The sequence below is a fragment of the Tachypleus tridentatus genome, chromosome 1, assembly GCF_004210375.1.
Source record: "Tachypleus tridentatus isolate NWPU-2018 chromosome 1, ASM421037v1, whole genome shotgun sequence".
In the NCBI taxonomy this organism is placed as follows: Eukaryota; Metazoa; Arthropoda; class Merostomata; order Xiphosura; family Limulidae; genus Tachypleus; species Tachypleus tridentatus.
The window spans coordinates 95499009-95519373 of record NC_134825.1 but is presented as its reverse complement, the minus strand read 5'-3'; the positions used below and the strand labels follow the sequence as shown (position 1 = coordinate 95519373).

General features: G+C 29.2%; 1 protein-coding gene across 8 annotated transcripts in view; it reads right to left on the bottom strand.

Annotated features, from left to right (window-relative positions):
* Nucleotides 1–384: 384 nt before the first annotated feature.
* The window catches only part of LOC143256050 (protein mothers against dpp-like), a 47927-nt gene continuing 27946 nt past the window's right edge, over nt 385–20365 (bottom strand). For 4 of the 8 annotated variants that reach the window (XM_076512689.1, XM_076512696.1, XM_076512716.1 and 1 more), the window contains exons 4-8: nt 17664–17900; nt 13715–13810; nt 7691–7912; nt 6168–6328; nt 385–3773 (exon numbers count right to left, since the gene is read on the bottom strand). In XM_076512689.1, the coding sequence (XP_076368804.1) occupies nt 3534–3773; nt 6168–6328; nt 7691–7912; nt 13715–13810; nt 17664–17900 (956 nt within the window). In that variant the 3' untranslated portion in view covers nt 385–3533. Of the gene's footprint in view, nt 3800–6167; nt 6329–7690; nt 7913–13714; nt 13811–17663; nt 17901–20365 lie in introns of all 8 variants that reach the window. The other 4 variants (XM_076512727.1, XM_076512736.1, XM_076512741.1 and 1 more) reach the window with 4 other exon arrangements.

The following is a 20365-nucleotide window of genomic DNA, read 5'->3' as shown; positions in this document are numbered from 1 at the left end:
AATATCATTAATATAAACATGAAAAGGCACATTCCCAAACCTCTGATTCTTTACATGTACCACTAGTAAGAGAAATCCACTTTAATGAACATATTCCAACCCTGTTAATTTTCTTTATTGCAGAATGGTTCGTCTCATACCCCCTACACTAAACACTGGCATCATGTGACCACAAATTGCACTACATTACTAAATAAAAGAAATAAGAATTCAAAACTAATTTTATTACAGGTTACTATTTATGAAAAGATTTAGAACTAATTAAATATGTCAAAAACTTTGACATATTAGATTATCCTGTTTAACTATGAAATCTGCATTATGAGTAACCAGTTGTTCATAATAACTACCTCCCATTAGTTGAAAAGATAACAACAACAAGAATACTTGCAACACTTTATTTCATAGTAGACCTAAAGTTACACTACTCCAGGGATGCAACAGGAACAGATTTTCTTTTTAATATATTGAACACAATTCATTTACAAACTACATATAAAACACGAAAATCAAAGTTGGACATTAACACTTTTTCAAGGGTAAACTTTGGCATTATAAATTTATCAAGTACTGTAGTTTGATTACCAGCAGCAAAAGTTTTTGTCCATATGATAAAAAGGTTAGAATTAAATACAAAATCATTAATTTAATGAATGCAGCATATTTTTCTTCTCTAAGGTTATAAATTTAACACTAATAATAAAAATGTCTTAACTATATTGCAATTAGAATATTATACTGATGTTGTGGTGAAGGTAGTTACTTATTTGTAAAACCAGTTAATCCTAATATTTATTGAAAGTATTTATAATGTTCACTGTGGTCTGACTTATCAGTCACTTCAGCATAAATCGAGAAATATATATGATGTCAATACCAGTAAATGTTACTTAAATGGTTAAATAAGTTTTCAAGCCTTACAAAACCTGTCCAAAAATACTTTAAAAAGTAAACATTTTAAAATAACAAAACTAAAATGGATCTATATATGAATTCAATTTTTTAAGAAACACAAGAAAAAAAAAAAGACTTCTAAATGTTGCAATAGCAATATTGCAAATAACAGAAAGAATTCAAACCATGAAAATTAAATGTCATTTAAAAATATTCAAAGTTTAACTAGATTACCACTAAATCATTACTGAAAGTTTTCTTAATCATTTCTGTGTTCCTCAGAACCACAGACATTTTATGTAATATCAAACATTTTATACTTGATTTATTCATTGTATATGTTTTGAATAAAGAAACTAAAAACATCTATCTTAAAATTCAGCATAAAAAAAACAACCCTCACCAAAGTACATTCATATGTTTACCTGGGAATAGAAAATGCAGATATATACCCCTCCAACAAGTAAGGGAGAAAAAAACTAAATACCCAACAAAAATTAAATGCCATTATACTATACTAAACCTATATCTTTTAAAGTTCACATTTCAGAAAGAAACTTTCTGCTTTTAACAAGCTTCTTTTATGAAATAAAAATAATGTTAACTTGGCATGCTTGATATTTTTTTTCAAAACATTTGTGGCTTTCAAATGAAACATTAAGCTTGATGTCTGATCAAGTAAAGAAACTGCTTATAAAATAATCAAAAACAAATACATAACAGTTTCTTTCACAGAGTCACTAGAAGTTCATATTGTTTATGAAGTTAACTGGATCAGAATACATTCAGTTAAACTAAAAATAAAAGTAACATTCTTCTTGACATAAACTAAACATTATTTAAAATACAATTTTTTTTCTTCTTTTAATTACATATAAATGAAAGTATGCATTTCTTTACATACCATCTATTATAAAGTAAATAATTAATGTAGTATCCATTCAAAGAACAATCATCCAATGCAACACAATAGTTCTCTACATCATGTGCCAAAAAACATTTCATTAATTTCCCATACCTCAATTATAAACATACTTTAAACATCAGTAGTACCATTTCTTTTGTTCTTCATACAAGATTATGTGTTAATTACTTTAACAAATAATTATTACTAACCTCATCGCCACTGTGTACAGGACGAATACAGTTAATGAATTTACCAAACCTATTAAATACAACATAAAATAACTAGTTAATATTAAAAATGCACCACCTTGGACTCATTTTTTCAAAAAATATAATTACCAAGAACTACAATCTTCCAGAACTGAACACGTAAGCTGATAATATGTCACATTAAAAACTTATTAGGTTTGTCAGTTTTTTACAGCTTCTTCTGATCTGGTTTGTCAGTTTTTTTATGGCTTCTGTTTCTTGTAATACAGAAAAATACAAAAATAACTAATATTCCCTGAAGTTGTTAATATAGTGTACTTTTATTAATTGTAAAGCTTAAAACAATAATTATTAATTTGTATGCTGGTAGTCAAGTGGCATCATGGAACATACTGAATCAATTTTAAATCATGATTAATAATTCATGACAATTTGTGGCAGAAACTACTTGTACTGGAAGTAAAACCTTCTGTTTAAAATTGAGATGATACATGACTAAAAAGGCATTATGAAAAAGAGCAAAAGGCTGAGTAAGACATGTAACAGTGCAGAAACTGGTGTTAGGTACCTTAATCTGAAGATCTTAATTCTTTAAATTAGTTTACATAATGTTATACAAAAATTTTTTGTATAATTTGTACTAACTTATAAAAAAACACCAATTTTATTCTAAGAAACAACATAATTCTTAGTAACAAATATGCAGTGGGAAGCCTATTGACAATGGATCAACTTTCCACCCTTGATTTTCAAACCACACTAAATCTGTAAGCAGGTAATCCTTTGCAATTAATACATAAAAGGTTCTTCAAGCAAGACAGTTTTGAAAAGTACACTTTCATGTTTTTAAACACCTAAAGTACAACTTACAGTTAACAAAAAGTGGCAAATAGAGCTAAAAATATTACAAACAGGAACATCAAAACTTCCATATGTATTCTCAGAAAACAAGTTCTGGAATGAAAATAGTTTTATAGGTGATCAAAAAGTATCACATGAATGACTATAAAAAATTTTGAGATACATCTTTAATGACAAAAACATATAATTTACGGTCACTTTGCTAGTTTCCATGGCACTCAAAAAGTTTTCTATACTATTAAGCATCATTTATGATTACCAAGTGTAAAAAACACATCTGGTTAAAATACTAGGTATGTTTTAATGAACTATGTACAAATAAAAATGAAGAATTGAGATTGGCACGGTATTTGCTTCTTACTATTTGCAGAGCTTGAACTATAAAACCTTTTAAATGGTTAAATTCCACATACAATTAAAATTTTTCATTTAAAGTTTGTCTTATCATTTAACATCCATAAAATATTACTACAGTAATAAAAATATTTTTCTTAAAAAATTATCATAAAAAGTTAATTTGAATGATTGAACTTTTATTCCATGAGAAGAAAAACAAAACAGTTAATTTTTGTTTTGAAAAGCAAAATTCTGTAGAATCGTATCTGTGACCACTTACACACGCACAAATGCATAAAAATCCATCCAAGAATAACATTTCTCTGTCATGAGACTGAAGAGATTGGATTGTGTGGTGAGCCCATTTGAGTTAGTACTTTATCCAACCACTGAAGAGGTCCATGAAGATGGATTTCAATCCAGCATGGTGTGGATGTAACATCCTGACGATGATATTCAGCTCCCCAGCCTTTGACAAAACTCATGCGAATAGTGCACATCTTTGTTAATTCATATACTGCTTCAAATCCATGATTTACAGCTTGACTCAGCAACTGAGCAAACTCCTACAAATGAAAGTGTAAACAGCAATCTGTAATAAAAACTATACAAATGACATTGTTTATCAACAATTCAACATAAAGCTATAAAATATTTACCAAAAACAGTTGTCTACACAATAAAACTTGTTTAACCCTTTCACAACAAGCTTGGTATAATATATACAAATTTGTCTATACATATGCACATATTAAGTATTTGCGATATAGCTTATGATACAACACGTATATCTTCACAAAATTTGGTACACTTTTAATAATGGTTACAAGTGTTTTATATACAAAAACATTTGATTTTTTGAATGAAATATTTTTACTAAAGCTTTGTTTGTGAAAAATGAGTCTACTTAGTTACTAGTCTGAGAGCAAAGTGATTTCATGTTATGATTAAAAAACTATTCATCCCAAAAATCCGAAATCTTTTTTGCATAATCTGTAAAGCTTCCTAAATACATCTCTAACATTTGTTTTCAGTAAAACTTTATATTTTGTGTTATTTTCTATACTCTAACCAATGCAATAAATATAAATTATACTTTTTTATTTTATTATACTACATATATTCTTTTTATTATATTGATCTTCCATTCATGCCTTGCTAACATTAGATACTTTGATGCATTGCAAGTGCACTTCAATCACGAACCCAGTAATATAAAACTGACCTTTCGTCTTCCCTGTCTTGGCTGCGTTTCAGTGGACTAGTATTTTGTAATACAGTTGCATTTCAATTACTATACATTAAATATATGGATATAGATTACTACCATTTAGAAGTAAAGCAAACAATTATCTTTTCTCTCTATAACCTTTGTACATGGTTGCTGCTGGACACAGGTTGTTTAGCCTTTTAGAATTTCACAAGTGAAGGACATCAAACAAATTAAGTTTTATATATACAGTTTAATAATCAAATAATCATAAATAACTACACTGATACCATAGAATTCTACCATAATTTATGAACCTTAGTAACAAAGAACTATTTATATAAAAAAAAAAAAAAAAAACAACTTCAAGCAAACTAAAGATACACTCTACCTCATTGAAATCTTGGATTAAAAGAAAGTGGCAGCTTTTTTAAATATTAAAATGGTGTGGAAAACCACTCTGAGAACATTCTAAGCAGTTAATTGGTTTTTCTCATGCCAATTTTTAAAGCAAGTGTATATATATGGGACTGTTTCAAAAAATGAAAAAAGTTAAATGGGGCCATAGTGTGTGACTCAGTACGTAAGCCATATCTCAGTAAAATAAAAAGATACAAGGTTCTGATTTTATATCCTAGACTGATAATATTAGTATTTTAAGTTCTTAATTTGTAGAAGACTATAGACTTAGTATTTTGACATCAGAAACATCTAATTTTAAACAGTGCTGCATTCAACATACTACGAGATTCACTAAAATCTATATTTAGATATGTTCCTTTAATATTTATTAAGAAATTAGCTCATATATAATATTAAAGTTTGAATTATAATCTACAATTTGATTCCAAACTTATCTACATAAACTCAACTCATAAAATAGAAGTTCAATGAAATTTTGAAAGCAAGTCAACAAATGCAACGTCATGGCCTTTCAACCGCGACCCAACATGAAAGGATTAATCATGATTAATAACACAGAATTTCTCAACAGACTTATTTGAGTGTATAATCATCAATGACCTTTTATTCACATTGTTATTACATACTTAAATATCTTATAAGGGTACCAACAGACATATAAATTTCTTTTTGTGCTAACTTTTCACTTTTAAGTTTACATCTGTAGTAGGCTTACAATTGAAACAACTTGCATAAAGAATAAATAATAAAATTTAGAAAAAAATCATTATGATAGGATTAATGTAGCTGTTCACAACAGTAAACCTGTGCTCATGTTTTTTTTTCTTTTTATATTAAATAAAATTAATAGTAACAATATTACAAGTACAAAGAATGTACGATGCAATGACTCAAGTTCTTTGTTTATGAAATAACTTCTTATTATAGTTTTCTACATTAATCTACATAAATTCAGAAATATTTTTGGATTGAAAAAAAAAGTATCTATGTTTGTGGGGAAATCAGTTTCTTTACTATGTTATTAGGATGCTTTTCTTTATTCTTTAACTTGATAGAATTCACCATACAGACTTTGTATTGTAAAAAGCATGTACACACATTATTCTAATTCAATAAATATTTTCTCTACTTTCAACATTTATAAAATATCTACATACTTTTAACCAACCAGATAGCTTTTGCTCAACGTCCCATCCAAAAGTAAGAATATTAGAACATCAGTAGTTATTTATAACACAAATAGTTCCTCAACCAAGGGATATTTTACATAAAATAAATAATCCATCTCCTTAATAATTGAACTTTAAGTATGTTGCAGTTTCCTCACCTGGTTATTGAAAATTTTCAAGCTGCACCCAGGAGGTATTTTACACACTGTAGTAGGATGAAAACCATGTGAATGATTACAGTTACGACTCTGTACAAAAATGGCACTATCGCTAAGGCATTCAGCATAAATTTCTCCTCCCACGTAATACATGTGCACACCTAATTAAAAAAAAAAGTCATCTAAAAAAACATTGGAATAAAGAAACTAATGTGATTTAAAAATATTTCATATCTGTATGTTTACATTCACTGGAATATAAAACATTCTTGAAAATCCCTAAATATATTTTAAGCTAAAATCAACTGTGTAAAATAACTGTGTTTATAACACCAAAGAAAATTAGTACTCATAATACACCATTATCATAAAAACATAATATGATTTTGAAGTAATATTAAGATTTTGACCAGTAAATTAACATTACTGTCAAAGAGAGACAACCAAGTAAAAATGTTTAATGTAACCACTGAATGAAGTCAGAAATATTGAATGGGATATACACTTAAGCTGTTATAAAATTTCATTCTTATTATAAGTGCCTGACTTACAATCTTAGCACTTTACTAATAAGAGCTGAAGTAAACTTAACTGTAATTTGAAAAATAAGTGCTTCTATCAATTTGTAACTGTAAACCCAACATAACTAATAATATCAACTAGCTGTGTACATTTCTTTCTTTAATGTAAAAAAAGTAGTCGTTCTGAATCACATTCTCAGTCTATCTCAGTTAATATTTACAAGCATAATAACTCCTGAAACGTATTTACATAATAAAGTAAATGCAAATCTAACAACTATGATATGTAACAAGTTAATGTATTATAGTTTATTAAATATTGTGAGTAGTATCTAATAATTTGTAAATTTAGTTGAAAATTTCCCTCATAAAACATGATTCATTAGCTGGGTATCCTTCCTATCTATAATAAATAAAGAATCTATGTGTGATTCCCATAGATCCAAGACAAAAGAAGCTAGAAATCCAAAACTTTACACCCACAATATGTTGAATTAAAATGTACATCATATTATTGGAATGTCTTCATTCCACAAAAGAGACAATGGTTTTGACATATATAGGTCATACAGAGGCAAGTGAATTTCAGGAAAGTTTTCAGTGTGTAAAAAAATCTACATGAAACTTGTTCATTTTTTGTTAATACATTCAAAATACTTACAGCAGAAAATGATGATTCACTGAACTTATTTTTTTAAGCACTAAATTCAAATTATTTACAACATGATTATAAAGTTGTATATAAGAATGTTATGCCTAAAAATTGAATGTTAGGAAAGATTCATTTACCACTAATTTTAAATCTTAATTTTAAAATTTCTAAGCTAAAATTGAATGATTATACAAACAAGCAAATGTGAAAATGCTTTACAAAGAATAAAATATTTAGCAGTCAAACAACAGAAATAACAAAAACTAAATAAAATCTGCATTAATTGTTTAATAAAGCTATTAATTTAATACAAAATTTAGTATTTTAAAAGATAAGAAAAAACAACTGACCCTTTCCAATATGACGTCGTGTGTTCTCAATTGTGGAGTTTCTATTTACATTTGACAACAGCCCAAGGCAAAACCTGTTGTTATTGTTTGATGGATCTGTAAAGCCATCTACAATAACGCTATGATGATGTGTATGGAAAACTTCTCCTACACGGGAATTCAGTTCGTAATATGCAACGGAACACCAATATTGAGGCTCTGAATATGTGACTGGAGACACATCTACAAAAAAACAATTACTTATAAAAAGGTAAGTATTGTTTATAAGGTTAGAGAATCAGTAATCTTTATGTAAAAACTTAGAATATGTAGTATACATTTTCTAAATAAATTAGATAATTTTTTCAAAGAAATTATTCTGATTTGAAGCATTAACAAGAATATGATAAAAAAAACTGGCAACTACTGGCTGTGAAAAGATTTCCTATATGAAGGTTCCAATCAATTATCATTAACATCTGATCAAAGCAAGCTACTCACATAGATTACTACTATGAAGTAATCAGTAATTAATACAGCTAAGTTAACATCACAATCTTAATTATAATAATTACAAAACATTGATTCATTACCTAGGTATCCTTCCTATGTATAATAAATAAAGAATCTATGTGCAACTCCCATAAATTCAGGACAAAAGAACCTAGAAATCCAAAATTTTACATCCACAATAAGTGGACCGTGAAGATATGCACCTGGGTATTATTACATATCCACATGAATGCACACATGCACATCTTTTTAATGAAACAAGCTAGTGAAAAACCATAAAGAAAAGAAGTGGTTCCTTATATTACAAATAGAATCACAAAGATAACCACATACATCCCTCTATGTAGTTTTTTAATTTGGCAAGCCACAATAAAAAACAAATAGTTCTTTACATAACAACTTCTAATATGTAATAATGTCTACTATGTATTCCAACAATGTATGTCATGTTGTTTAGCAACAAAATTATAACCTTATATTCTTATTAGTCTGTTTAATGAAAGCCTAAAGTTAAATGTATGAACTACAAAATGGGAAAAATATATGTTGATTTCTTAATTTATAATCTGTTGATTAAAGAGGTTTGTTTTTATTATTTAAGTTTAAAATTGGATTATAATTTTTACTTTCCTGATAAATTTTATGTACTTGGCTCTAGACAAGGTTACCTCATACTATATTTTTACTTTAATCTTATTATTTTTTTAAATTCATATCAACATTAAACTACACTTAAAAGGTTTCACTGCAACTTTCTTCATGATCCCTTGCACACCTACCATTAAAAGTTGCAATGGGCAGACATTAATAAAATGGCATAAAGTTGTAATAGATTCTGGTAAAGTGTGATAGACATTTGTAATATAAAATATAAATGTGAAATATTTAATGCAAAGATAAAGTTCATTGATAATAAATAATTCTTAATCTACTGTACCTTCTATATGACTTTTTTTTGTTTCTGGGAAATGAAAATAACCCAAGCAAATCCAGATACTTTTGCTAGTTATTGATATTTTCAGCCTCAAACCCAGTAACATCTTAAAGGTTGATCACAGTTTAAGAGATTTAGATTAGTTCTAAATACATAAACTAAGTTAAAGGTGGAAAACAATCCTCATAATAAAAAATATTAAAATTAATGTAACAGATTTTATGAAACAATTTAAGCATGTCAGAAAAAAAACTGCATTTGCTCTAACTTGACACAGAAAAAATAATGGGCTGTTGACCCTTGTTTTGGAACATGGCAATTAAAAAATATTTGGGATTCTTCTGGGTCAAAATGATTTTCAATATTAACTTTTCCTTTGATGCAACAACTGTTCTATGTACCAACATTATGCTGTGGTTTTATTATTACTTCACCAGATGTAACTTGTTAAATTTATTATTAAAGTTCTTGGAGCTTTGTCTACTCTAGATTGTAGCTTGTTAACAATCAACCATCCCACATTATCAGCAGTGATACATACAACATAAAAGTTAACATAAACTAATGACATTTACTACAGTAAGAGCTTAAAATTGATAGCAACTGATCAACTAAAGTTGTTCATTATTATCACCTCAAAGAAAAAAACCATATTAAGTAATTGTGTAGAAGCCATAGCTTTGAAAAGGTCACACTATTCTGTAAAATTATTATACCCATAATTCATTGCAAGACTGCTGAATTTACCAAAAAATTGATAAATCTGGTGTTCAAAATGTCATAAGAGACATTTCATGTGAAAAATAACCGAAACCTTGTAACATTGAACAAATCTTACTGTATCTAATAAGTTGTCAGTAGTACACACTGTAATATAATTCAATAAAAAATTTTAATTTTGAAATTTGATGCATATGTTTCATTGAAAATTGAGCTTAAATGTTTGATTAATGATGTTTACATTAAATACAGGTATACTGTGCTATGCCTGTAAGTTATGTGGATATATTTATTTAGTTATGTCAAGAAAACCTTAATAATAAGATATACAAACATCATCAACATGCACGAGAAGTGTATAAAGCTTTATCACAGCCATATCTTAAAGTATTAAAATATGTTTATTTAATATAAAAATTCAAATCTACATAAATTCAAATCTGCAGTTTGTTGGCTGAAATTATCAACTACAGGTATTCTCCATATTTGCTGAAAGAAATGTTGGTTTATCTTCAACTTTCTGATGAAAGGCTTTAATTTGATAAATAGGAATATTAATGTAAAGATAATTAAAACTAAAAATTTCTATTAGTTTTGGCTTAGTCTTTACATTTAATGAAACCAAAGATGATAATATTACACTTCTTGTTTAAATACTCTTTAATGTATTTCAGACTTTGACCAACTAGAATTGATAACCCTTAGTAATAGCTTTCTTAGCATCAACAATAAATCTATGGTTGTATGGTGATTTATCTGATTTGTGGATAAAATAATAATAAAGGTGTTAGATTTTTCAGGATGTACACCAAAGTGTGATAAAAAAGTAACTGTTTGTGTAAGATACTTTCTTCAGTGATTTTAATATGCCTATAAAACTTATCACCTCAAAGTTTCAGTGTTTATATATTAAATTTCAGTTCTTTACCTAATATTGCAATATATATATATATATATAATGAATTTTTTTAATCCTGTTTAACAATTCATTAAATAGGAGTAATTTTAAGTTCTCCTTTTATACCATTTATGTAAAACTATCTAGGGATTTACTAATTATGTGTTCTGTGATCTAGTTAACTTCAGAATTTTCTTGAAATTTAGGAACTTTGCTTACAAAGAGTTGTAAATCATCAATATCAACTATGTTTTTAATTAGAGAATTAGAGAATAAATGTAAGGCAATGATAAAATTCATTATTAGAAGGTAGTGTTGTACAATTCCCTTCAGTTATGTTATCTACCACATTATTATTATTAAAGATTCTGTTGCCAGTGTCCCTCTTGCAAAAATAGGTAATAGCTGCATATTTAATTTTGCAAGTGATAAGTAATAACTATTGCACAGAAATGTTTATAACTACAGATTCCAATTTAACTAGTCCTGTGATTCAGTCAATAAATGGAACTATAAAGTAAACTTTATTTTGATTAGCAGTTGTTTCAGAGTTAATTCATAAAAACTAGCAAGTAACAGTAAATTCTACATTGTCAAATTTAATGACATCTATATTTAAATTTATTTGTATGAAGGTAAATTTTTTAACCAACAGCCCTCTGACACCTTTAATTTGATAAACATCTTGAAAGTCTAATGGTAAATTGCTGTGTTTAAGCCTATTTAGTTCTTTGTTTTCAGTTGTAAATACAGGGTTGAGATGTAATAATTTGAGAAATATTTGAATTACTTGAAAAGTAGTAGCCTTAAGAAAATTTATGTTTACTTTTATCTCAAATGTTAGGCCTATACGAATAAACTGTGACTAGCATTTTGATACAGTTGTTTTCTCTTACTATAATTGTATTGCATAAAATACCCATTTCTCACACTGTATGAATTCAGGTTTACTGTAAATATCTTTAATAAAAGTATGTTTTTCACAGTTGAAAGCTAACTGGTTTGGTTAGGTTTGTTTTGAATTTTGCACAAAGCTACATGAGGGCTATCTGCACTAGCCATCCCTAATTTAGCAGCATAAGACTAGAGGAAAGACAGCTAGTTATCACCACCCACCGCCACCTCTTGGGCTAACTCTTTTACCAATGAATAGTCAGATTAACTGCAACATTATAATATCCCCATGGCTGAAGGAGCGAGCATGTTTGGTGCAACGATGATTCGAACCCATGACCCTCGGATTACGAATGGAGTGCCTTAACTGCCTGGTCTGAAAAGTTGATATAGAAACCTGGAATATTTTACTTTATTAGAGATTGCAGTGCTACACCTAACCAAACATAATAGATATTTAATGCCACAGTGTAATTTCATAAAACCATTATTAATCACAATAAACATTTTGTTTGTAATGTAGCTAGTGACTGAGTTGTTACAAACTATTCAATTACAAGTTACAAAATTTCTATGAAAATATTTCTTAATCATGAATAATTCTGGTCATGTGTGTGAGAATAATTATAAATATGAAGACAACCATCATAATCAGTGACATTACCAGTGCCATGCACTGGGTAACTATTAATATTCTGTGTACTAGGGTCCACTGATATACTTTTCACAGCATAATATTTTAATGGATTCAGTGAGTGGTCTATTTAAATGGGCACTCATCACCCAAGCTGGGATTAACTTTATGTATTTGCTTACTCATAAAAAATGGAGATGCATAAACACCAAGCTACTTTTCTTGATCCTGAAAATGGGTTGCACAACTACAAAAGCAATTATTATTAACTTCTGATTACAGCAAGTAACCCACACAGATGAGAGAAAAAGGTTAACCTAGTAATAAATATAGGTAACTCAATTCACTTTTTTTTTATTTATAACGACCAAAATGCATTATTTTCAAAACAACTGCTCAGTCAGATCTAATACTTCTACCAGTACTTTTTTAGCATTATGGATTAAACTCATTAACTGCTGTGAAAGTTCCAACTAATGTGAAATTAATCTGATTTTGACTGTATATTAAAATTTAACAATCAATTAGTTTTAGGAAAACTTATTCAAAACTTGTTAATTTTCACAACAGTATGCATTTTTTAAACTAACCAATTAAGTAATATTTACTATTGAACTTTCATCCTAACATAACATGTAAAGATTCAGGAAAAACTATTTTCTAGATAAGAATGAATTAAATTTCACTAAGTTTCAGACATGTTTACGTCAGTATATTTGTTTTTGAAATACAGTACATTCTGCTATTGTGCACATTTTTACTTATGAAAATTTCATGTTCTGCAGGTAATATTTATCTAAACATTTGTTTGCATATCCAAGAGTTGTACAATTGCATCTTAGAAATAATAAGAATTATAATAAGTGTAACATTCAATGCATGTATCAAAAGTTATGAATATGCAGCAATATTAAACATTTTCAAATTGGTTTTGTTGTTACTTAATAATTTAAAAAAAATAAGAAACAGCCAATACAAATGACTATTTGACTATAAGTGTTTGATCAAATTTACAAAAACTACCACAAAAAAAGAAATGCATTAAAATAATGATGTCTAAAATTATTAAGCCTTTGGAACACAAGTTCTCTCTTTGGAAGCAAAAGTTAATTAGATTAACAAAAATTCAGAGAGGATTTTACTTTCTTTTTCAATGTTACTTCATCTTCAATATTAAAAAGTGTTTGTGATACTATTCCCAGTATCTTGTGTTGTTAATTTTCAGTGCTTTAGCAATAAAAAGTTTATCATATGTTGATACATCTATTTTATTGTATGATTAAGTGCACCTGTTGGAAAAATAATAATAATCAATATAATTTGGAATTTATTTTGTTCAGACCATTTACTATGAAAAATTAAATAGAAATATATCCAACTTTAATTTTAATCCATTGAAGTTTCTCTATGAATTCATATGAGGAGAAATGTACTAATACTACAAACACATACCAGAACGCATGTTGGAAGTATCCATTGCCTGATGACTGCTTTCACTTCCTTGTTGGCTATCATCATGTGGGCTATAGGCAGGTGGTGGAGTTTCTGCTATGAATTTCACAAAAGATAAAATCAACAAAACTCTCAACAAAATAAATTTATTCAAACCCTTCAGTTTACAAAACAATTAAAGAATTAAAAGCTTTCTTTATCAAACTTAACATGAAAATCATCACAACGAAACAAGAGCACTGTTTCCTGCAAAACTTTTCAATTATTACTGAAATTATATATACATTTTTATAATAACCAAAATCTACAAACTTTCAGTTTTACCAGAACTACATTAGCTTTTAAATTCTAGTTTATTATTTCCAAGACTCCAAAATGCCAAGAAGATGCACAAAAGTTCTTTTTTTTTTTTTTGTAGGGTGTCATGCAAATCCTTACCAACTTATAAATAGTGAGCCTAAACTAAAAACTATTTTATTACTAATCTCAAAATTGTGCAAGAAAAATTAACCTCTATCTTAGTAATCCAATTAATGGGTACTACAGTAGTGAATAACAACTGTGTTGGTTTGTAAGATATACATTAAAAAAATATAGGAAAACAATTTTTTTTTCATTAATATTGATCTGGCAATACCTCAGACATTTTGCTACTTAACATTTGTAGGTTAGTTTTGAATCAACCAAGCTTCCATTTCAAGAACATCAAGCATTCTAAAATTTTGGCTCATTATCTTAGCAGTGTCTCATAGATAATGTATTGCTACAATGCTATGACCATCATCTGAATTAGGGTTAAAAAAAAAAAATTCTGTATATATTATCCAGCAATAGCTCAGGATACACCTCTCAAGTTCTTATAAAATAATGCCCATTCCTGTACATTTAAAAAAAAAATACATGCTGGATATGGTTCCTACAACATACCCTACTATTTCTGCTACTGTGACTCAGAGATGGCTTGTTTAAAACAAACAAACAAAATCAAAATCAATATATATATACATACATATATTTGATGTAGGATTATAACTGATATATTTAACATTTCTAGAACTAAAATGAATATAAAAAATACTGTTGAATTTAAGGTCATACTGTCAACACAACGTTACTCAAAATTTCCTCTAAATGTTCTTTATGTAGTTGCATGCTTAATGTCACCCATAATACTACTTTTCAACATGCCTTACTACTCATATATCAATAGATTTTACACAACTTTTGCTTTCCTGCCATAAATTAGATATGTTTCAAAGTTACAGTTGACAGAATCCTGGAGTGAAGGTATTTCAGAGGTATTACCATTTTGAAAATAATTTTAATTATATGAATGTAAAATTTAAATCATACAGACTTACGCCTGAAATGTGTACACCTACACTATAAATGAAGTGGGAACCAATGAACAACAACAGGAAGGGAAAATAAACAACAACAACTAAAAAAGCCATGCAGAGACTGATTAGAATTCAGGACGACAAACATATTCTTAAAAGTTGAACCTTGTAAGAATGTGTATAGCAGACCAGCATTACAAAATAAACAGTACCTAAATGACACACAGAAAGAAAACAGGGTACCTCTTTTATCCATAGAAACCTTTAACTCAGGCACAAAAAAACAGTTTTGAGATTAGTTATGATGTTTTGATATTATGATGTCCATAATGAGACACAGGTGGCTACACAAGCAGGTAGGAAGAATATTAGGTCTAAGCTCTTGCAGTGGAAAGCTCTTGGAGAAGCAGCCTAGACATGTATTATTAAAAAGTTGTATTTAGAGGCAGTAGCCCCTCTTCAACCATACAAGAAAAACGTGAAGAAACTGAGATGAAAGTATAAAAGAATAAACAATTAAGAATAAAACCACAGATAATCAATCTCCATTTTGCTCAGACAAAACATAATTTTTATAGCTGTCAATTTTGTTTGGTTAAGGAGACATCAAACAAAATTATACCCCTCTTACAACATCCACCTGTCACATCCTCTTTCAGGATTTAACAGTTCTTTCTTACATTTTATACTATATTATTTATTCCAACAGAAAGATAAGTATTTCATCTATCAAATGACATACTGTATTACATTGTTTTCTGAACAGTGAATTGTCATTTTCTCTTTTAGTTCAAGCTTCATACTTAACAGGAAACACATTGACTAGGTTGGATAACTTTGTAACTGCTCTAGTCGCATAAATAGAAAGCCTTAAGAATTGTTATAGTTATGGGACATTGTCTACGTTTTGCTGCTACTATTCTTTGTTCTTTGGCACATTATTTAACTAAATACAAATTGTGTAATGCATTACTACCATTATTATATAAAAAACAAAGTAGGGTTAAGTGTCATTGACAGCAACAACAACAACAAAGACCCAAATAAGTACTTTATTTCTTGTATTTAATGATATTATTATAAAATTAAAAACTTTAAAATGTGAAAATAGGAATCTCTTTAGATTAGTTAAATACAAAATACTTAAGACTATTGCATCATCTGATATAAAGTGTAACAGATACATCTTCAATATTCCAAACAAAAATACATGCAAGATAAAAAGAAAAAAGAGCGAGACCACTAGAATGTTCTTAGGATAAGGAGTGGCTCTTAAGCAGGTAAATCAAGCCTCAGAAATTGAAGGCAATTAGACCATAAGAAAAGATTGACTTTCATAAAATATGAGATATTTTGAATGATAAAGTAAATTAAACATCCATCTTATTGTGATATCAAGCAGGAATATCAATTTACAATGGTAGAAGCATACTGAATAATCAAAACTGGCAATGCAACTTTAAATTTACCCTGTATATTACAATATTACAGGAAAAATGGAAAGTAAGGCTTTCAAATTCACTGACAGAAATTCTAATACTAATAAAAATAGTTATATCATAAAGAATGTAATAGCAAAGTCAAAATCTATACTGTCAACAATAAACTCTTAAAAGTGAGAGGGAGAATTATAGAAAAATGATGTAACTCTGCAATGTATAAAGAACATTCTGAAATTTTGAGTCACATTTTGGGGACAGCAGGATTAGTCTACCCAATCTGAATTATTTTTTGTGTTGTTTACTTAAACTGTCTATCAATTTTACTATTTTGAGTTTTGTTAAATGGTTAGTTAGTAATTCAAATTGGAATAATATAAAATGTTATTTACATCACTAAATGTGTTATATAGCTGCTATTTTTTGTAATATTTTTGCAAATACACTTACGATACACAAACTGAAAAGATTAATCAATAGTTCTTTCAATAAAATTTGGATGTACTTTATAATATTAAGCTGCTTTCCCATTAAAAAAAAACTAAATTAATTATTTCTTTAGGTGTGGTTGATGCTGAATATTGGGATTATTCAGTAAATAATATTAACCTTTATTTTCAGACTGACTTATTTTCTCAATAATATGCACAAATTTTAACAAAGTATGATGATCAAACTTATTAGTAATTACTAGTTTGTCACAAATAAATTAGTAGCATTTTTTTCTTTAAATTTACTTAATGATTCAATACAGTCTGTATTCCTTTAATACTATTTTTCATTTTTCTCCAGTTTACTTTTATAATATATCCTTTTGGTCATACGAGCTGTTGTAAACCAACATTTTATTTCTATTAAACTTTAAAATTTTGTATAGGAAAGCATAAATTAGATACAGTTTTGAATGTATTTATGGAAATTATGCACTTATCATCCATATTTGTTGCAACTTCAAACTATCAGTTTGTTAATTCTAATAGATTTTTAAATCTTTCAGTATCATTTATATTGTTAATACTGTTTTTGCAATAACATCCATCCTTATAAATAAAGCTTCATTGTATCTTTTTGCTAAAAATACTGGCAGATGATCAGATACTTTAGCAAAGCTATACTTGTTAAACTACAACTCAGTAATTTAATAGTTGAACTGTACAGAAACCAAACTACCAGGAAGTCCAAAGGGGCTGTTAGGTGCTGAGCTGCTGATGTTTGAACCAGGGGATGAAACACCCATTCCTCTTGGACCAGAAATGTTGTTTAATGAAGTAGCAGAGGATTGAAATCCTTGAGGTGAAAAACTGACATTATGAGGCATAGAAGGTTCAGGAACATGCTGAAAGTTACTAACAACAGGATGTCCAGGGGGAAATTCACTGTGACGAGGCACCAAAACTGGTGGCAACACTACAAAATCATTTAATAATAGCATTATTTCTCAGAAGTACCAAATAAGGCAATCTAGAAATAAATAAACACATGATTAATTATTGAAACACATTAAAAATCATCTTTATTTACATAATAAATAAAAAACAACACTTATCCAAAAATGTACTTCTGATAGATCATACCTCTGTGCACAGATTAGTCACTTTCCTCTTCAGGTCATGCTATCTGCATTAGTGAATTGCATTCCACCAGCCTTGTGAAACTTCCACTCACAATTCACTTGAAAACATATGAACTTTACTATTACATGATGACATAATCATGCAGCAAAATCTTCCAATAATAGGAACGCAACATAACTCTTTATGCAAATGCTCCCTCTGTATGCAAAATTTCTCATTTCTTATCAGGCAAATGAGAAGAGTGCACCAGGAAAGATGTATATGTGCACAGAGGTGAGTATCTACTGAAAATACATTTTCAGGTAAGGAAGATATTAACTTATACTATAATGACTCACTTCCATGCACAGGTTACTTAGAATCCAATACTGAGATGACAAAGTGAAGGGTGAAAAATTACCTAGGTGAGCCTCCTTTCAAAAGCACTATAAGAAAGCCCATGGGGTGTGACAACTTATGGTAGGAATACCATAGTGACATACTTGTGGGAGACTGCATCTCATTTCAATCAAGGTATATTCATTGCTCAAGTGAAGAATAGGGAAAGGCTAGAATCCTAAAAGATATCATAAGGTTGAGTAAAATAAGTACACAACCACCCAAGAGCTTGTGCATAAACTGTTGCAAGGCCAATCAATGTAGTAAGACTGCAGTGCATTCAGACTGTACTAAGTGTGATCATTCCATTGGCAAACAATTTCCACAGGTTAATACTAGTTGAGGGAGAAGGGCGCTAGTGAAAAGTATCAATGCCCAACTCCTCAACCATCATACACTAAGGGCCCATGCTAGTTGCCTGAGGTTGGTTGATTTGGTGTTTTATGGTGCTATCTGCACCAAACATCTGGTAAAAATTAAAGTTTCTTTGTCTATTTTTGAATTTCTCACAAAGCTACACGAAGTCTATCTGCACTAGCTGTCCCTAATTTAGCAGTGTAAGACTAGAGGGAAGGCAGCTAGTCATTTCCACCCACTGCCACCTCTTGGACTACTTTTTTACCAACGAATAGTGGGATTGCCCGTAATATTATAACGTCTCCATGGCTGAAAGGGCAAGCATGTTTGGTGCGACAGGAAAAATTAAAGTAAAATTAGTAAAATTCATATAAGGAAATTAAGATAAAACAAAACTTAATCTTTATTTAAAAAACATAAATAGCATTAAATCCAATGTTAACATCTAGTATACAGCAGTAAGAGAAAAACTACAGTAATACAAGTTGTAAAGGACTTCCTGTAGTAGAGTTGTAATTATCATAACTTGCCAGGGAGACTAACAGGTAAGTTAAAAAAAAACCACCATTAGTCACCTGAAGTTGGCTTATTTGACGTTATGGCCATTTTCAGAAAGTAAAGTAATAAAAGTTTTAAAAGACTTGTAGCAAAATTTTAATTATAACTCACCAGGATAACTAACGGGTTGTTGAAACAGCAGTGTTAGTCACCTGAAGTTGGCCTTTCCAATCCTGGTTTCGAGTTATTTGACGTTACGGCCATTTTCTAATTTAAAATCGAACAAAATGTATTTTGATTCTTAAAAGGGAATCACATTAAAAAAGATCTAATGTATAAATTAAAAGACTTAAATAGCATTAAAAAGATTAAAGGCCCTTAAAAAAACATTTCTAGGGTGGACAGTGTCACCATCGCCAATAACACTGTCTTAACATTACAGATAAATCTTGGGATAAAACATGTTTAAAATGGTGCCATCGTTGAGAGTCATAACAATGGCAAGACAGTAAAATTGGCTTATTGTGACCTGAGCACTAGACAGACAACACATTGATGCATCAGTTTCAGTAAAAGAAAACAATGAGTTAAAAAACTGTGACCAATGCTTAGTTTAGTTAGAACAACTTCTTTCTGATCCTTATGGAAGAAAGACAGTCAAAGTCTAGTAGAAGGTTTTATTTGGAAAAGCTTGCAAGAGTGTGGGATACCTACGAAAAGTATCCCAGGCTCATTTTTGAACTTTCCGTGCCAAGTGGTAGGCAGGATTCCACCACAGAAAAGGATATTGTGGAAAACGTGTCGAGGTTTTAGGAACACGTTGAGCAGCTGTCTGTATAATACAGTCAGTTACTGCTGCCACACAGTCGTCTACTGATAGCTTGCCAACGATGGCAGGATCGAGTTTTGTAAAAACAGTGAAAGAGGGCCAGTTTGCTTGGTCCAGCTTCCACTGGGGCACATGGGTCAGGTGGCATCGACCATGGCCAGTCTCTCTCAAAATTAAAAGAAAATTATCACTGTCTCGTGGATTACTGTCAATCCTCCATGAAAAGTGAGAAAATA